The sequence below is a fragment of the Scomber scombrus genome, chromosome 11, assembly GCF_963691925.1.
Source record: "Scomber scombrus chromosome 11, fScoSco1.1, whole genome shotgun sequence".
Classification (NCBI taxonomy): Eukaryota; Metazoa; Chordata; class Actinopteri; order Scombriformes; family Scombridae; genus Scomber; species Scomber scombrus.
In genome coordinates, this window is record NC_084980.1 from 13,352,327 (window position 1) to 13,371,101 (window position 18,775).

General features: G+C 38.8%; 2 protein-coding genes across 2 annotated transcripts; one reads left to right on the forward strand and one right to left on the reverse strand.

The window, feature by feature from the left end:
* Window positions 1-13,507: 13,507 nt before the first annotated feature.
* On the reverse strand, window positions 13,508-14,379 carry ccl20a.3 (chemokine (C-C motif) ligand 20a, duplicate 3). Its single transcript, XM_062429021.1, has 4 exons — window positions 14,254-14,379; window positions 13,969-14,077; window positions 13,756-13,830; window positions 13,508-13,640 (listed from the first exon to the last, which is right to left on the reverse strand). The coding sequence occupies exons 1-4, from the start codon at window positions 14,318-14,320 to the stop codon at window positions 13,598-13,600; spliced, it is 294 nt and encodes a 97-aa protein (XP_062285005.1). The 5' UTR covers window positions 14,321-14,379; the 3' UTR covers window positions 13,508-13,597.
* A 3,193-nt stretch (window positions 14,380-17,572) lies between these two features.
* ccl20a.4 (chemokine (C-C motif) ligand 20a, duplicate 4) lies at window positions 17,573-18,214 on the forward strand. The gene is made up of 3 exons (XM_062429023.1): window positions 17,573-17,698; window positions 17,902-18,013; window positions 18,130-18,214. The coding sequence occupies exons 1-3, from the start codon at window positions 17,635-17,637 to the stop codon at window positions 18,212-18,214; spliced, it is 261 nt and encodes an 86-aa protein (XP_062285007.1). The 5' UTR covers window positions 17,573-17,634.
* The last annotated feature ends 561 nt before the right edge of the window (window positions 18,215-18,775 follow it).

The window sequence follows — 18,775 nt, forward strand, 5'->3', positions numbered from 1 at the left end:
ATTAAAAGATTTTATGTTTCGTGAACAGATGCATTTCAACATAATGAAGCATGACTGTTGTGCTTTTAAAATGTAGCAGACAATACGCATGGCTTTGCGCATCCTGAATTCTCGGAAACAGTTTTTGCGCATCTGACTTCCTACCGGAATCTGGGCCTCCAGCACATGGCAAAAACAGCCAGACTGCCATTTTCAGGGTGGGCACTCTGAGAAGATGCACACTGACCAGATTAACACAGACTACATTTTGGGCCACAGTAGAGTAATGTGCCACTCAGTTTATCTTTCTTTCAGGTAGTTAAAAGCAGCTGAGAGGCCTTTTTAAAAATTAGACTTTAGAAACTGCCATGCCTAGTCTCTCAGCGTGCAGTGCCAAGCACTAATATGCCTTAAGGTTAATGAGGCAGTCTCCATAAATTCTTCTGCCATCTGGATATAGTAGGTCTAGACGCTTAGTGCAGCATTACATTTTACTGGCAATGGATTGTACACAGCATTCTTTAATGAAAATACTAAATACATGGCCCTTTATTGAAAAACAAATATTTAAATAACTGACACACATTTAATGGCTTGTACTTTAATTTTGTTGTACATAATTTATTGAGGAGAAAAACAAATCAGTGTTCTCAATAAATTTGAATAGAGAGATGCACATAATGTAGGTGCTTTTGTGATAATCTGTGATAGCCTCACTTCCGTCCCTCTCAGGGCTGAGTTACATATAATTCACTTTAGCTTTGTCCCTCATGAAGAGGAAAGGCAAAGAGCAGTGAATTTCCGAGTGCATATCTGTTTAATTCAGTTTTGAGTTGCTCTGAGAGAGTTATCAGGGTTGGATGAGTGAATGGAGTGAAGCTGCTGTCTTCCTGTTGCTGCACTATGTGGGAAGAAAGGTGGTTGGATGTTGGCTTTTCTTATCTCCTGCTAGAACTATGATCATCATTCCTGTGTAGCTCATTATCACACGTGTTGAGTTTCATCAGCAGCACCCTTCAATTATGTTGTGGAGCAACCTATCGCAGTAGAGCGTCTCTCCACCACAGATCTCTGGTTTTTCTCCATAGATACATATAATCTTTGTCTTAACAGCATTCATGGCACTGTTCAATTTTTTTTTTTAAGTTTCTATTTGTGAAATTGCAATGTTGTTAGCATCAGAGAGTCTCATCTCACTTCTCCCACCATCACATGACTCCCAGCAGACATCCAGTTCTTTCCCTGCTGCCATCAACCAGTGAACAACTGAGGAGGAAAGAGTGAAAAAGGCTCACTACATCCCTCATCCTTCCTCAATCATTAAAATACAATATGAACACTTATTTAATTCATTATTTCCAAGTTATCTGGGACACAAAAGCATCGATGCCCAGTGGAACCAAATTAACAAAAGCAGAGTTAGACCTGTTTTGTGTTTATTACTTTTTCCACCTCCGACTTTATTTACATCTATTCAGAGCAGCAGACTTACAGCAGCTGTTAGCAGAAACACTTGGATTGTGTTCACAGGTAAATGAAGTTAAAGGTTGAATGAGTTCATAGCAGCAGGAACCTGTGTCCATATGTGTGCTTGTGCCTCCCTGTGTGTTGCGGTGTTAGGTAAATGGAAAGGTTAGGTAATGGAGACCCCTGCCCCCTGGCCTCAGGCATCACGGCATACTGCCTATCTACATGAGTGCATGGCCTCTGAACTCTTGTCTAGCCACAGGCTCGGGTCTGCTCGGGTCAAGCCAGGTTTTTTCAAGAGCCTGTTGGCCTGTTTAGGAGCACACGACATTTGAACTCTTTCCACTTCAGGACCAAACATGCTCTTTTGGTAATTAAGAAACTCTTACGCCCTCTGTGTGTGTGTGTGTGTGTGTGAGAGAGAGAGAGAGAGTGTGCAAACCTCAAGGTAATTTTCCTGTGAATTATCATTTTACAGGTACACTTATGGATTAAAAAAACTGTCATTAAGAGATTAGAGAAATCAGTGAAAGCTTGTTAAAGCCATAACATCTGCTTTCTGAAATAATGTGACTTCAGTCTGTGCTCAGAAAAGTCAGACTTTTCTCCAGACTGTCAGATGCTTCAGAGTCTCCTTTTATCTAGAGGTTTATGCTGTGAGTTAGCAACATTTAGTAGATTTTACAGTGTGTTGTCAAAGACAGATTCAGGTCTGCCATTAGAGTTCAGCTCATTTATGAGACGGTAATGTAACTGAAAGACAAAAACATTGCATTAGTCCAGTGAAACAGCCTGTCTCAATGCTGTCACAACATGCTCTTTCTATTGTATCGCCACGCAAGAAAACTCCCCATGGAAATTTTGGAATCTTTCCCATTGTTCCTAAAGGAAAGGGTGCTTTCATATGGAAGTGGGGAACGCCAGGAAATGACAGGCATTCTTTGTGGACTGTTTGAAAATAAACTTCGTGGGTCCTCGCTTCCCTCTCGACAGCTAAGCAAAAACTAAAAATGAAGAGAGGATTATGGTCTTAACAATCCCTCAATGGCATTTTTACTTTCTTATGTTTCCTGCTGCAATTTGTCACCAAAGTATATTTTCTTATTCAGCGCACTGGAGACTTGCCATCAGGCTTTCAGCTAAAGAGCTTTTGTCGAGGGCTTTTCACTCTTTTCTCTACAGTTTCTTGAATGGGTGCATTCTTATTTTCTTCCTTATTTGTCCTTATTTTGCCTTATCTTTCCCTCTGGCTTTAAACACAACCCTGCTGCTCCAGCTCTGCTTTATGAGGTGTGACAGTGAGGTCTGGTTGCCGAGGCAGGGTTGTGTGGACTGGAACGTAAAGCTTTACATTCAGCTGGCTGCGGTCGGTTTGGGGAGGATTTAAACTCACTTCACCCCTATACAGTACCTCGTATACAGGAACTGCCTTCATTCTGCTGAGCTGGCATGAAAGTGCAGAATTGCAAGGAGGAAAAAAAGAAAAAGAAAAAACATTCGACCTGCGTTCCTTAACCTCAGAGATCCTAATTGCCCACATACAGTCGATACCTTTAATAAAGGTACTGAAAGAAAAGTAAAAACAGGTGGTCGTGTTTTAAGCTTATTAAATCATATATAACATTTTTTTCTTCAATGTCAACAAGTTTAAAATCTTTTTAAGTGTACTTTGGTACCAGGTGTTCATCTGTTCTCAGCAGCTTTGCACAACTGCCTCCTCCTTCCTTTTGAGATTTAATAACAGGTTTCATTTAACAAGCTCTTCTTTCTTAGCTGCTCAGTCTCACCGTACCTCAGATTAACACTCACACCTTCTTCTCCCCTCCTCTTTTGCTGTCTCTCTTCCTCCTCCTCCTCTTGTTGTTTTTCCCACCAGGCCAGTGGTAGTTCCCAGGTATTTGACCAGTGTAGCGTAGCCGGGAGGCTGGTTGTTCTGTCCTCTGTGAGACAAAGGCAGCGTGCCTCAAGGAGAGGGATGAAAGGAAACGGGGCTTTGCAGCCACTCCTTTTTACAATGGGAAACCTCCTTAGTGAGGTTGTAGAGCAAATAACCACCTTCTCTCTTCCTTTTTTTAACAAGCACTGAGACTGTGAGAGTGTGTCTCTCTTTTTTTGTAATAGGGAACTGCATTGCTGTGTATATGAATAAATGTGTGTGTGTGTGTGTGTGTGTGTGTGTGTGTGTGTGTGTGTGTGTGTGTGTGTGTGTGTGTGTGTGTGTGTGTTTGTGTGTGTCTGCATACAAAGATGAAAGGGTGGCCTTCATGTCTGTATGGAACGTTTTTTAGCTCTTCCTTACACCTGCTTAGTTTGAGCCGACAGATGGTGTTTCTCTTGTTAAAGATGTTTCCTGAATTATTGTTAGCTTTTGTTGTGGTTCAAACTGTGAAGAAGGTTTGAAAGCTCATGCTGATGTAAGTGATTCTGGAGTGGTCTGGTTTCATTAATTGTTAAGAAAAAATGTAATCCCTAAAAATGCGTTTCTGTGTGTTTTGGTGGAAAAATGATTAATTTACTATTCAAATCCTTTACTTATATTAAAGTGGCAACATCACAATTTAAAATACACCAGAAAAGATTGAATAATTTTTAAGTAAAAGTCTAAAAAATGAAAGTTTCATTATGTTCCATGTGAGAGCATTTTAAAAATCTGTATGTGCTTCAAGTGACACCTACGGCTGAAAAGTTGAAAATATGAGCCCTAATTTATGTGATAACCATGTGTTTTGCATCTGATTTTTAAAATATTTTTTTTGAATGTCAGAAAGTCAGATGTTTTCTGCTAAAATGTTGTGGCAGACAAGTATAAACCACACAAGATTAAAGTTAAGTGGTAGTGCCTCAAAAAATATTTTGTTACTTTCCACCTCACCATTTTTCAGGATTTTTCTGTCACGTAATTTTTGTGCAGTGACACATTTGTACTGCAGTTGTTGTCAACATTTTTCCTACATTATTACATGCGTACAGTTGAGTTGAATAATGCACATACACTCTTGTTTTCTGTGTCTGCTCGAACCTACTGGCGCTCAACACAGTGCTATCATCTCGGGTGGTGGCCAGGGGGAGGGAGCGGAAGCCACAGGAGTCTTTTATGGCTCCAGCTCCAGAGACAACCTGTTCCCAGGCACTTCTCTTCTGGCACTTTTTTATGACATCATAAATTCCTCCATTTCCTCTGACCAGCCCTAGGTGGGTATAAAGGACATACCTGGTCAGTAATTGTCTGTCTGGCCCGCTCATCTGTCAGTCTCCTTCTACTGCTGGTGACTTCCTCCGGAGCCAGACTCTCAGAATGCCTGAAGATACACAGATCTCTTAGAACTGGATGGCCGACCAATAAAAACAGTGGTTTATTTGATGAGTGATACAGCAAGTGTGGGTTTCTTAGGCGCCTTTTACTCCATCTTTGTTGGTCATTTAGGTCAGTGAGGGTAGCCAGCCTGGCACCCATGTTAGTGGCCTTTCTGCATGCATGTGCACTTCAGACCGTGAGCAGCAGCCCCCTCTCAGACCTGTTGATACCTTTTGTTTGTTGAAGTCTGAGGATGAAGAGCAGAAAAGAAAGGGTTAGGGGAAAAAGAGGAGGTTTTGGGGGAAAGGAAAAGCCCTCAGGAACATTCAATGTCCACATTCATCTGATGCATGGCTGGGGCTCCTCAGGGAGGCTGGAACAATACACGCACCAGCACGACAACATTCCTCTGGGTTAAAAAGGTCAGGGGTCACCCAACGACCCCACCCTGCCAATCAGTCCCAAGGCACTAACTCTGTGCCTTTGTTTTTGGTTTATGTCTTCGCACTTGTTGAACAGACTCTGCACCTTGTGTTACAATGTGCCCTTTGCTCTCTAATAGACTCGATTGGCATAGAACACTTTTACTGTTTTATTATGTTCATTTTCTTCAGTTCTGGCTCAGATATTTATAGTTTAAATGCAAAATGTATAGGGTCATTTTTTTGTCATTATTGAAAAAAATATGCTCCACATAAAGAAATGCTACATACATCAAGGAGGGGAACAGAAAATAAATCAGCTAGAAGCTTCAAAGAAGTGCAAATTGATTCTTTGACCAGGTTTGCCTTAAAATGTGTGTAGCCTATCTCACATGTAATTTTCCAGCCAGATGTTTGGAAAGCTCAGATCTATATATGGTAGAAAAAGAACCACCACAAAGCAGCCAAACTATAATTACTGTAAATATTTTGAATTGATTTAAATGCTCACTTTATATAATCAGCCCACAAGGGTCAAATATTAGACCAATGGGGGCACGGTAAGCCTTCAGAGTCATATTTTTCCTCGTTAATGAAAAAATCCTGGTTAGCCTTTTCTTTTCTTTTTTTGCAAACACCACAGCGCACTTCAAATAAAGTCTGAAGGCTGCCATTAAAGTGGAGCATATGCATGTGTAGGCATGGAGTGGCGTGTGAGGCCCCTGCAGGCAGACTGCGGGTCTGTTAGTCATTATGAGTGAATGTACAGTATACACTGGAGTGGACATGCAGCTACATTAAAGCCTCGCCCACTGCCACATCAGACCACCCTGGAGACACACCACTTACACTTCCTCCACCGCTTCCATCACTCTGCCTCAGGGGGAGTGCGTTTGGGGATTTCCGGAGGAAGCACTGGACATTAATCGTCTCTTGATTAGGAAAATTTCTAGTGAAAATCTGATTAATTAATGAATTATGAATTTATGTAATAAACTGTCAGACTTCCCGGACAAGCCTGCTGATGCTTTTTCTTTTGTTTGATTTAAATCAATGGGTCTCATATTTTTTCTCTAAAACTCATATGAAACTGGCTGAATTTGTCACTTATTTCAGCCTGATAAATTTTACGTGTTCATCGGTAGGTGTGAGATGTGGTTATATCCAACAAGAAAGTTCCCAAGGAGTCAAAACACCTGCTTTTAGAAACCAGTTGAAAAAAAACATGAAGAAGAAATTTAGAAGTGTCAGTAATAACAGTTTGAAAATACGAATCCAGCTGCAAACGACCAGAGCAGCTCTGCACCGTGACAGAAATAAAGAGGAAATAATTGACGTGACATTAGATGCCAAAAATCTGCCAAAAATCCAAAGCCAAGTGCTCTTTGATAAGAGGCGGTTGTGTGACAGTCACAGAGATATTAAAGGAGAGAATATTATAGTCTGCAGGTGATGTTACACTGTCAGCTGCAACACAATATGATACTGGTCAAAGAGCTGCAGAGAGACACAGAGGCAGCTGTCGGACTGAAATAAGTTTCCAACAACTACTGAAATGTAGAAGCTGCTGCACCAAAATATGCCAATACAAATTCTCTAAAACTAAGAATATTAATTTTGTATTAAGCTTATTCTAGTTTCTAAATTTAATTTTTGTTAATTTCAGTTTTTAATCATATTTAAATTATCCCAATATATAAATTAACTCAGATTAGGACATTATAATTGTAAATCAAGCAAGTGTTTCCAATGAGAAAAAAGGTAGAGATTCATGACAACTTGTACATTTCCTTCATACCAAAATTCTTAGTAGAAAATTGATGAATGCCACAAATGTTAAATGACTCGTACGTGCATCTTAAGAACAAACCTGTTTGTGCGGGTGCTTCTTGCATGAGGAACATTGTGTTTTTTCCCTCTAACTGTTTTTGTTTGTGTGTTATATCTCCTCTTTATAGGCGTCACATGGTGCCTCCTCATGCTGACTTTTGTGACTCCATGAAGACTGTTTCCATCAGGTATACTGCACTCATTTAAACACCACAAATTGCTCAGCAACCTACAAACTGTTTTAATTTCTCTTTGCTGAATATTCACTGTGTGTCACATTCCTTTTCCCTGTTTTTTGGTGGAGTAGCGTCAAAGGAAGATGACTCTAAACCTCTTGAATTTTATCATGCACACTAAATCCGCTTACAGTAGAGGAAGGAGACATCACTCTCTCTTAGTCTGCAGTTCAAAATGAAAGCCTATCTGGCTGCAGCTGTCGAGGAGCCTCCAAAGATGGGGACGTTTATTGTTAGGAACAACTAGAGCCTTTTTATTTTGTCTAGCAGCTGACGCCTCTCCCCACCCACTCCTCCAAAACCGCTTTTGTCAGTAATGTAGAGTGGCCCGCTCAGGCAAGAACGAGACACCATGAGAGACTTTCATAGTAAAAAAAAAGCCTAAAGTGCGGGGTTTGTCGGTGATAGGCTCGGGGAGGAAAGGCCCGGCTGTTTGCCATATGGTGTAATTATCTGCTATTTCAAAAGATTATCTCCCTCTATCAATACAGTGTTTAAATGTGTACATATATATATGTGTGTGTGTGTGTGTGTGTGTGTGTGTGTGTGTGTGTGTGTGTGTGTGTGTGTGTGTGTGTGTGTGTGTGTGTGTGTGTGTGTGTGTGTGTGTGTGTGTGATTTGATCTCTGGTTTGTACCCCCAGTGTAATGTTGAGACTCTGTGGTCTGCAGTTTGGCCCCCCATTTAAGCTGGGTTAGCTATGATCTCCCCTCTCTAACCCCTATCCCTCCCCCCCTCTGTGATCCCTCCCTCCCTCACACACACACACACACATATATACGTATATATAAGCAGAGAGTCTCTCAACACAAAAGAAATATTCAGCTGTAGAGAGGGGGTCCCTCAGAGGGCGCGACATAGAACTGGGGGGGATTAAGAAGAAATGGCTGGCTGACACTGGGGTTGCCATGGCAAAGCCCCCTTTTCTCTTCTCCCTCGACCTTCCGCCTATTTTTCATTTTAGGTCTCATTGTGGGTTGAGGTGTTAAGTGTGTGTGTGTGTGTGTGTGTGTGTGTGTGTGTCCGTGTATATGAGAGAGAGACTGTGATGGAGTAGGTGATGTAATATGGCTTATGAATTTAGTCTCTTATCTGAGCTGGGCTGCTTCTCCTCCAGAGAAAAGAGACTTCTAGTTCACAAGCTGCAGTGCCTAAAAGCATGAAAAGCTCAGAAAATGTTTTTTTTTCATCATGCGTGCATTTAAAAGTGTTTTATGTTAATGTGAATATTAATTACTAAGTGACTTTAAATATTATACTACATTATTTGACTAGCTACTGCCTAATGTAAAAAACTAATTTGTGCATATTGATAGAGGAAAGCATGCCGTGAAAGAATGCAGAGGCAATAATTCAAAGACCTCAAGAGACAAAACCAAATTGTCTTTTTTATATGTTTCTGAATTATAGCCGCAATAATGTGACGCATTACTCATCCATTGTAGCGAGTGTGTTATCATGGTAGCTTGACGTTAGCCTCCCACCCCGGCAGAGTAATGGATGCAGGTCTAGCTTGCTCAATGACATCAGCGCCCTAAGCCGATGAAACGGGGCGATGAATGTCCATAGATCAGCGTTTACCATCCTGACGTCAGCCCCTGTCTGTGCAGCAGTGACACTGTCGGTAGTTGTTCCCCAGCAATGGCCTGCCTCTGACAATGGGAGCTCTCAGCTGGTGGCCCAGCGATGGCTGGGTATTAAAACCTTGGCTGCACAGTAGGACATCGCAGCATTGTTGTCCGGGTTAGATGTCCATAAGAACCATGACAGGTTCAAAGATAGTTCTTGAATATTGTTCTAAGTGATGGTAAACCACAGAGAGTGTGTTTGCAGAACTTTAATAAAACAGTACAACATTATTTTAACAAGATTTTTGTACAAACTATCTGATCAAAGGGTCATTTTGACGATATTACAAAAAAATGTAGCCCGAATGGTTTCACGCTATACAGGTTTTATTTGCTCAGGTTTGAGATTTCTGCCCATTCCACAATACATTGGAGGTGAGTTGAATTAAATCTGAGCATTAAAATTCAATAGAAACATGGACCATTTCTCCACTAGAAGTAGTTTTCCAATACTGTGAGCACCACAAACCAGTTCCATTCACCTTTTTTGTATTAGTTTGGAGGCAGAACTCTCGCAGACAGATGTCTGAAAAACCTGGACAAATTAAACCCAACAATCTGCACAGCATGTGTGGATATGTGATTATGGAAATTTGGGTTAACAAATCCTTTATGTTTTCTAGACTGCTGATTCTCACTATGCTGTAAAAATGCTGTGCAATATCAGTGCTAACAACTTCCTCTTCATGTGTGTTTCAGATGCTGTTACAGCCAATTTTGTGCCGAAGATGAAAGACTTCAAGTTCCTCTGATTAATGAGGTGGTGGTAATGCAATAAAGCAGACCTTCTCAGTTTGTTTTCCAGCGTAAACATATTTTATGATCGTGTATGCAACATAACTAGAACCATGTTTGCCCCATGGACAGCAGACTCATTCTGCCACTGTCCTGTGTCATCACGTCCCTGTGCCAGTTTGAGCAACATCCTCGCCTCTGCCCCTATCCCCTGTTCGTTTGACTGTCTGTCCTCCTTCCTCTACACCCTGTCTTGTATGTCAGCTCAGCAGCCGCTGTCCTGCTTGCCTCGGTGAACATTCAACGCTGTCGGTGAGTTTGGTATGGATCACATAAAAACCATCGACCGTTGACTGTGCCCCGCGGCTTGCTCCTACGACGTCAGGAAGGAGCAAAAATGCTCAGCAATGACGGACTAAAAGGGCAAGTGGACGCATGCAAATCCAGAGACGATGACGCACACACACATACACAAAAGGGACACTCTGGTTCAACTGTACCCATAGACCAAAGGTCACAATCAACATTCATTGCTGTCGCTGGGTTGGACTGTGTAGAAAAGCTCACTGAACAATGAGTGCAACTGTGGCCCAGATCTGCCTGACTCAAGTCTCAGCCAATCAGCCGACCGGATGCGAAACACTCTGATTTCTTTATTTATATACTTCTTGTTTTTCACTTCTATTTTCTCCTCTCTTCCTCCCTCTCCGGCGCTGGGAGTCTTCAGGGGAAGAGAGAAAGAGAGAGATAGAGACATAAATAGACTTCTGGCTGCTTGCTTGTCCTCATCCTCCTCTCTTCTCCTCTAATTGGTGGTTATGTGTGCAGCAAGGGGGAAGGAAGCGGAGTGAATGTGTAATCATTTGGAGTCTCTTTTCCTTTAGATGTTTCATCCCTCTCTTTTTTGTTTGTCTAATTATACACTGTGCTCGGTTAACTCTGTGTTAACTGTGCGTCTGCACTGGTGAGAATGAATGAGTGACAAAGAGAAGGAGGACAAAAGAACAAAAAAGAAAAAGGTAAAAAGATTAAAGTACCAGCAAAATGATTTTCTAATTATTAGTATATTTTGTGTAATATTCTTCCTGGCGGTGCTGCAAATGTGCTGAAAGAAGATTGTTTTCACCTTTATGGCTGAGGATGTCTCATTATCTGTGTTTGAGTTTCATGAGAGACTGTCTGGCTTCCTGCCTGCCTGCCTGCCTTTGTGTGTGTGTGTGTGTGTGTGTGTGTGTGCACGTATGCTATGATAGAGGACCTGTCTGCTGATCTCAGAGTGCAATATGTTATTTCCTTCTATACTAAAGCCAGCTCCCCTGTGAGAACGCAGTCTATAACCTTGTCTTCCTCCAGACAGTCTGGGACCGGCCACACAGCTGCTGTTTCTCGTTGTCCCCCTCTGTAACAACTTTGTCCTGTTTCACTAATTCATGTAATGCAAACACACAGCCTGGATATATTTACAGGAATGTTTACATGATTCATTAAACAATGCAATAAAGTTAAATCAGACTCGAAGCACTACTGTCTAGTGTGATTATTGCTTTGAGAGTTTCATTTATAACTCGTATAAATCAACTTCTTCGCTCCTTCCAACTCTATCTCTCCATAGTCTCTGTCACTCTTTCTCTAACAGTATGTGCTTCCTCTGCCATTTAGTAACCAAGCCTCATGTCCATGTCCCTTTCTGCCTGGTCTCTCTGTATTATTCATAGAAAAGCACTCTGTGCACTGGTGCAGAACAGTGGAGGTGATGTAATAGTGGCTGGGAGCGTGGCTCCGGACTGTCATTTGGGATGGATTCATGCGTCAGGAGAAAACTCTCAGTTTGTTCAGCTTTGTTGGTGTTGCCAGCAGCCAGGGCATGCAGCGATGATGACGATGATGATTATAATGATGATGATGATGATGAGATTGGACTGGACACATTCATGACAAAAGTATCATGCAGATTAAATTTTGAAAAAAAACACATTTTAAAGACCTGAAATACTCCCATTATTCACCCTATTGTGCAAATGTTAGAGTGAAATCATAGATGAAGTCATATAATCAGCATTAAACATTGTGCTGTGCGATAATAGCACTGAAGCAGCAAAACTAACAAAAGGAAAGTGCAGTTGAAACATTTCACAGCACTTCTTACTTCTAGTGATGCTGCCTCCATCTAGTGTTCAAAGAGTTTTTCACACAAGTTCATGACAGATCATTCAGTCTGATTATCGTAGTAAAGAAATAATGAAAAATGTTATAGCAGGAAAATCACAGTTGTCAGGTATTTATTTATTGTGTAAGTATAGTATGCAAGTATAACTGATGTTATTTGATTATTTTAAGTGATTCTGTGGCTTTGATTGGCAATGAATAACATTGGTACATCTTGTGTCAGATAACCCTCCTTTTCGTCGTGTATATTAAAAGTGCTATGCAGATAAATACATAAATCCAAGTAGCAGTTCAACATGATTAGGTTATAGTATCAAACTCCATCCTCATATGACAATGCATGTACTGAAAGATGAACAGAAATATAATTGAATCATTAATAAAAGGTCATCTCTAAATACATTATCAGTGTATTTTTTAATGTTTTATTACTCCTCACTTTGTCCTTACAATACTCATTAAAGCAGGCATCTTAAACTATCGACCAGATGATTTCATACTACCCCACTCCACACTGTTTTATTTTTACTGTTAAATCGGTCCTACAAATTTATATTTTAATTCCACATTAGCAAACATAAAACATGTACATGTTATCAATAGAAACACTTCCACTTTAATCAACAGTGCTCTGACAGTTTCAAGGGAACTACAAAGGACAATTTGTAGTTTTTTCTTAATTGAGTTTAATGTGAGAAATCTGTTGCTTTTATTATCTCATGCAACATTGCTTGTTATGTGGAGCAATGCACTACGCAGAGGGAGAGGAGGGTGCTTAAAATAGTGAAATTTTGTGAAAAAGCTATTTTGTTTTGTTAAATCTGCCAAGTTCAAGAGAGAACAACCTGGCCAGTGGCCCCCAGGTACAACAACTTGAGACCCCCGGACTGAAGGCTCCAACTGCTCATTAATCTACAGTAGATGCACATTTCAAAGATTTCAAAGTCCTGCCTTCTATAAAGTTAATAAGTAACTGAACACTGAGTCTTTTCATTAAAGGACCGAACATTTTTGAATAATGCGTTATGGAAATTTCCATTTGATGTAATGGTGTAACCTTAAAAATGTGGCTTTTTAAGCATACGGTATCAATAAGGTGTTGAAGATCATTTTTATTTTTTTACTTTAAACCTATTTAAGAGGGAATCTTGGTTTAAAAGATCAAATTAAAGTACTTTTTAAACCTTTCTCAGGGATTCATTGTTTGTTCATGAGTGGAGACTATAAATGCAGCAGACCATATAGCTGGTGACAGCATTAGTACATTTAGCCGTGTCAACATGGAAATACCTGTTCTGCTACATGCTGTCAACAAACACCTTTAACTTCCTACTGCTGCCGTCACAGGACTTTCAACACTTTGTTTATTTGCTAGGTTCCCAACGTGTCACACAAAGACTCCAGTGCTGGAACTTTTAGGGAAGTGTGAACGTGCAGTATGTTTAAAGTTACGCAATACACACAGAGGAATGTTTTTATGGAGAGATATAAGCACTCAAATTATTATTCCATTTTGCAATGAGTCCACAAAACAACAATTAATTGGACAAATTATTATTTTTCAACATTTTTTTTTATTATAAAACTTGTGGGAATACAATATTTTACAAACAAAGACAACCAAAATATCACAAAAATATAATCTTACAATGCTGTGAGAAATGAGCTGACAGCCTTAAACACGTCAGAAGTTTGCAGTTTCAGACGGGAGTAAAATGATTTATGAAAAAAATGCATACAAATTCTGGATAACAGGCAAAGCTGAGATAGAAAGTTGTTTGTTCACAGTAGCTAGGCTTCACCGTCCCCCTTCAAAAAGTAGAATATCTTCTTTGAAGTTTATGCCCGCGCCTGTGCGGTATGAACATTTTGTGCTTTGATCCTGCAATGATGATGGTTATTATTAAGATAAGTTATTATTTTAGATTTTCTCTTTATTATGCTATTTATTGGGTATGTTGCAACTATTTCCTAAATAAATCTCACACATATCTTACCTTAAACGGTTGACATAGTCCATCACCCAGCTCAAAGCAGGATCAGTGCACACTTTACCATTGTTTGTGTGGAAACTGAAAAATAATTTAAAATTTTTTTTTTTTTTTTTTAAATGAATTAATATTTAAGCACTTATGATACACATTAGCAATGTGTCATGCATCTTCTGTTCTCTGGTGGAGATAAAAAAAAATCATTTAATTGATACTCACATGATGGCATTGATAGGACACATCTCTTTCACACTCTGGAGTGAGTATCCCCGAATTACAGTAAATCGTAGTCTACCCTTCATGTATCTTCGGCAGCATGAATGAGACACTGTGAAACCAGATAAAAAACTGATGAGACACAGGAGAATAACAACAGAATTATATATCTGTCCAACACAGCCAGGCTTGTTGAATTTGGATTAAAGTAATTAAACTATATGACAAATACTAAACTTAATTAAGCTAAAATGGAGGCAAACATAAGAGAAAAAATCCAGTGTATACCAGCAGATGTGTTTGTGGCCAGTAGACAAATGGCGAGACAAATCGCTAGAGCTTTGATTGACACCATGTCTTCTTCTGTGTTGGTGGCAGTGACTGAGCTGTTGCTTTGTAGGTCTTCAGGTGGAGCTGGAGAAACTGCAGTGACAAGTTTCTGATCACAACAGTCTTATATATTTCAATGAGGACAGGAAATCCCGTCCTGGAAATGATGAGACCTGCGCACACCAGAATCGGTGCACCACCACAAAAACCCCCTCAGTTTCCCCCAGTGAAAGGAAAAAAAAGGGAACATGGGGGGGGTGGGAGAAAAGTCACACACATACTAATATTGTATTGTCATTCAGTGGACATGTTTATTTTTAGAAGATCTTATCAATTTGAAAAACTCCAAGAATGTTGTTTAAAGATTAAGTCGTTCCTGCCCTGATAAAACAAAAGTCAGTGAATTAAAATCTATTAAAGAATAGGTTCACAATTTTCAAGTCTGTCTTAAAACAATAGTCAGGTGCCAATGTAAAGGTTGAAACATGTTTTTTTTCTTTAATCATTCCTCCTGTTCATATGACCATTGAAAGATCCCTTCATAATGGGCCTTCATTGTAAGTGATGGGGGCCAAAACTCACTGTCCTCCATGCAAAAACATAGTATTGAAAACAATGACACGTTACTCAGCCAAAATAGTTAATTATAAATAATTAATTAAATTCAAAGTTACTGTCTTCATTCGGGCATCTGACTGTTGTTTTAGGGAACGCTTAAAAAAATTATGAACTTATCCTTTAATCATGAATTATAGTTTAGCACAATAACATGATGTAATGAGTATGTGAGTAGAATGAAACTAAATAGGACAACCGCTTTTACAGTGGTGTATTGTACAATGAATGTACTATAAAATTGTTAAAAAAGAGTAGAACGCCTAAATTAGTGAGTCATTATAGTGGAATAGTGGAAAATGATGGGTGTTGGGTCACACACTGGTCGTTCCATCACCAAACTTTCACATAGTAAGGGTTAGGGTCTAGCCCAACATCATAAACGTGTGACTCATTATTGTGGCTTTCACCTTGCAAAATATCTTCAAGGCAGAATATGTTTGATTAAAGGGCAATTTGACATTTAGAAACAACTTGGGAACGAGTTCACAGAGGATGGAGAGATGAAGCATGACTGCAGACATCATTGTGCACTAACTTGATGTGGGCTTCAAGTGGGTTACTGTGAGGTTGCACAAGGGTTATTTTCTAGGTCAGAGAAACATTTATAAAGTGCTTGAGAAACATGCATCAAAGGAAAAAAGTGCATGAAATAGGTCATGATACAAGTATGCGTGTCTATAATAGTGCAACACAAACTTTCCACCAAAACCACCCCTTGCATTGCGCATTACGAATTTCCTGCAGCAAGTGCTAAGATCAACACATTATGTCTTATAAATTAATTTAAACCTTCCAAAATGCATTTCCACTTTTTATCCATTAATCAATGTAGTGTCCACTTCTTGCCTTTAATTTAGACTTTAGGCTCTGATGTTATATTTACTGTGACGCTAAATGTTTCCTGTGTGATGATTACAGCTTCAGGGTTATTGACAGCTGTAATAATTTTTTTTGTGGAACACTTAATTTTTTTCATATTTATTGTGAACAATTATACAATTATATATATATATATATATATATATATATATATATATATATATATATATATATATATATATATATACAAAAGAGAAAAAGGACAGTTCATAGAGAAACTTTAAAGAGGCCTTCTGGCTAAGCAGATCACAACCAATGGTATCGTCAGTGATGTTCCTAATTACTTTATAAGGCTGCCAAATTTTCAGAAAGATGTTTTCTAAGACTAAACGTGTGATCTGTTCAAGGGGAATACAGATGTTAATTTCCAAAGACCATCCATCAATAAGGAAAGGGGGATCAGATTTCATCATATTACTGCAATTCCAATATAAGTGTCTGTGTTTAGTGTAAAAATGTGTCTTAAAGTTCACCTCAAGCTGATATGAGACTTTCACACTCTGTGGCAGTCAGAACAAGCTGGTATCTGCAAAAGTTACTGTATTTTTCTTTTAAATTATTTGAATGTACACATGATGGCATGTGAGTATTGTTTTAAGGTAGACTTTACACAGTTTCTGTATTTGTTTTACTGGATCTCACAGCTGCATTTAACACTACCGATCATGAAATAATAAGGGACAGACTTGAACAATGGATTGGTCTCTCCAACACAGTTTTAGACTGGTTCAGGCTCCATATCGAAGACTATTTTCTGTCATTTGGTGACTGTGCTTCAAAGTGAGTCAGAACGACATGTAAGCAAATCAATAATTGGATGTAAAGCACTCTGAATGTCCTTATACAATGAACATGGGGTTTTCTTTTTCTTTTTAATTTTTAAATCATTTTATTTTTATTTGGGAGGTCATTCCCATTTCAGAAAAGACATTTATAAGACATACATCACATTTACTAAAATACATAATAATATAGTATTGACTCAAATATTTGTGTTAAGTCCTGTCTAAAAAAAAAAGGGGTCTTTTTCTATTGCTCTCCCTTTCATTTTATCTTAAGTAGCTAAATGAATATTTGAACAAAATACTCATCAGTCCTTGAAGATACGCTTCTTATATCACAGTCTCTGTTGTAGTCGAATACGGGGTATTTTAAGAAACCAAATTTCTGTGGGAACATTAAGTGACACGCAATCACAGACGGAGGAGGATGACCTGTAAGTGTAAAGTTCAGCTGTGAACACATTTCAACAAATGACCAAAAGAACACCATCTTTTTTTCTAGTGTTTACTGACAAATTATACCACCAGTTTAGATGCCAATAAGTACATTAAAAAAGGATAATAAAAGTTTTGCCACAAAGACCAAGTTGTCTTCTTTACATTGCCTCATAATGTTGTTTGTCTGCGGTATTAAGGTCACAGGATGTTATATTGTGAGGTAGAGTTATGGTTTGATGTCAAACTACTGATTGTGTTCTCAGGTCTCCATTAAAAAATTGATATTGATGTCAGTAAGACTACCTGTTATACATTTTTTCACAGTATTCATTATCAGGATAACAGTGTCATCATAAAGGATCAAATAAATATACATATATCCGCTGTGGCACACAGGCACGGGGATTTTGCACCACCACTGATCGTAAAATATGCACACTTCCTTGACCGTATATTACCTCATTATCTAACAGGTATTTCCACGTAATGTCTGTGGCATTGCTGTTCCATTCAAGAGAGTATTTAAACCTGACTGCCAGAGGCAAACTTCATCAGTTCATCCCATCTGAGGATCCGCATCAGAAAACGTATTCACTGATTGCTGAAGAGAAGTTGAGACAAGATGGCAAAACTCGCTGTGTGTGTCTCTGTACTGCTGGTGCTGATGGTGGCACTGAGTGAGACCAGTAAGTATGACTAACAATGATTTAATGCCACCTGATGTACATGTATGTTACCTTTCACTGATATAATTGATATATTATTGATATTATTATTTTATGAGATGTTGTTTTTTCTACATTTTGTACTGTTATCATATTACAGTGGATCATTAAAACAGGAAACACATATACTTTGCTAAAATGTTTGTTGTGTTTCTTCTTTAAAGGTCCTGCGAAGAGATGCTGCACAAAGTACCATGACAAGCCAATCCCACTGAGAGCACTGAAAAGCTACAATACCCAGGAGATCACACAGCTCTGCAACATCAAGGCAATAATGTAAGAAAAAAAATGCATTTAGTGAAACTGAAACAACACGTTACTATAAAGTAAAGGATAACTGTCTGGTCTGCTGTTGTTGTTACATCTGAATGTCTTCTCTTGTTTTCTTACAGTTTTATGACAATAAGAGACAAACAAGTCTGTGCCAATCCTGAAGCACCATGGGTGATAAGGGCGATGGCATCTATTCAAAAGTAAGATCATTACTCCATTTAACCAGTCAGTAAAACAATACACCAACATTGAGTCAAGACTGAACAATCTTGTATGAATCATCTAAGGTTTTTCTTCTCTTTCCTCCAAATAGGAAACCTTGAGCTGCAATCTACACTCACCTGATGAAATCAACTTATAGACAAACAATGGATTTAATGTCATTTTTGAGTCAATAAATCTATTATTTTTGTAAAAATTTGCTGTTTTTGTATCAATCTGTTTAATTTATTTAATCTTTTTTTATACACTGCAAAAAGAAAATTGTTGGATTTAGTTTAAAAAAAATACTTCAATTGGTAACACACAATTTAAGTTTTTATACAACTGTATACAGTATAAAAGTGTGCAATAGAATTGGGTCTTGATGGGCGTAGCCTTATCAATAGTGCAGCATAACTTTCCTTAGGTAGTCAAGTCCAAGCCTGAAGTAACCATCATCAATCCAGGAAAAAAACACACACACATATATTAAAAATGCATCTGTATACATATTCAAGCAATTCGAAGCTGGGATTAAGTTTTTACACAAGTAACTAGTGTGAT

Excerpts from the sequence above, each read along its gene's own strand:
- ccl20a.3 (XM_062429021.1), bottom strand. The coding sequence starts at position 14,320 with ATGGTGTCAATCAAAGCTCTAGCGATTTGTCTCGCCATTTGTCTACTG. Across the intron at positions 14,078-14,253 it reads GGCCACAAACACATCTGCTG|TGTCTCATTCATGCTGCCGA; the intron begins GTATACACTGGA and ends CTGGTTTCACAG. Across the intron at positions 13,831-13,968 it reads TGTCCTATCAATGCCATCAT|TTTCCACACAAACAATGGTA; the intron begins GTGAGTATCAAT and ends ATTATTTTTCAG.
- ccl20a.4 (XM_062429023.1), top strand. The coding sequence starts at position 17,635 with ATGGCAAAACTCGCTGTGTGTGTCTCTGTACTGCTGGTGCTGATGGTG. Across the intron at positions 17,699-17,901 it reads GGTGGCACTGAGTGAGACCA|GTCCTGCGAAGAGATGCTGC; the intron begins GTAAGTATGACT and ends TCTTCTTTAAAG. Across the intron at positions 18,014-18,129 it reads TGCAACATCAAGGCAATAAT|TTTTATGACAATAAGAGACA; the intron begins GTAAGAAAAAAA and ends GTTTTCTTACAG.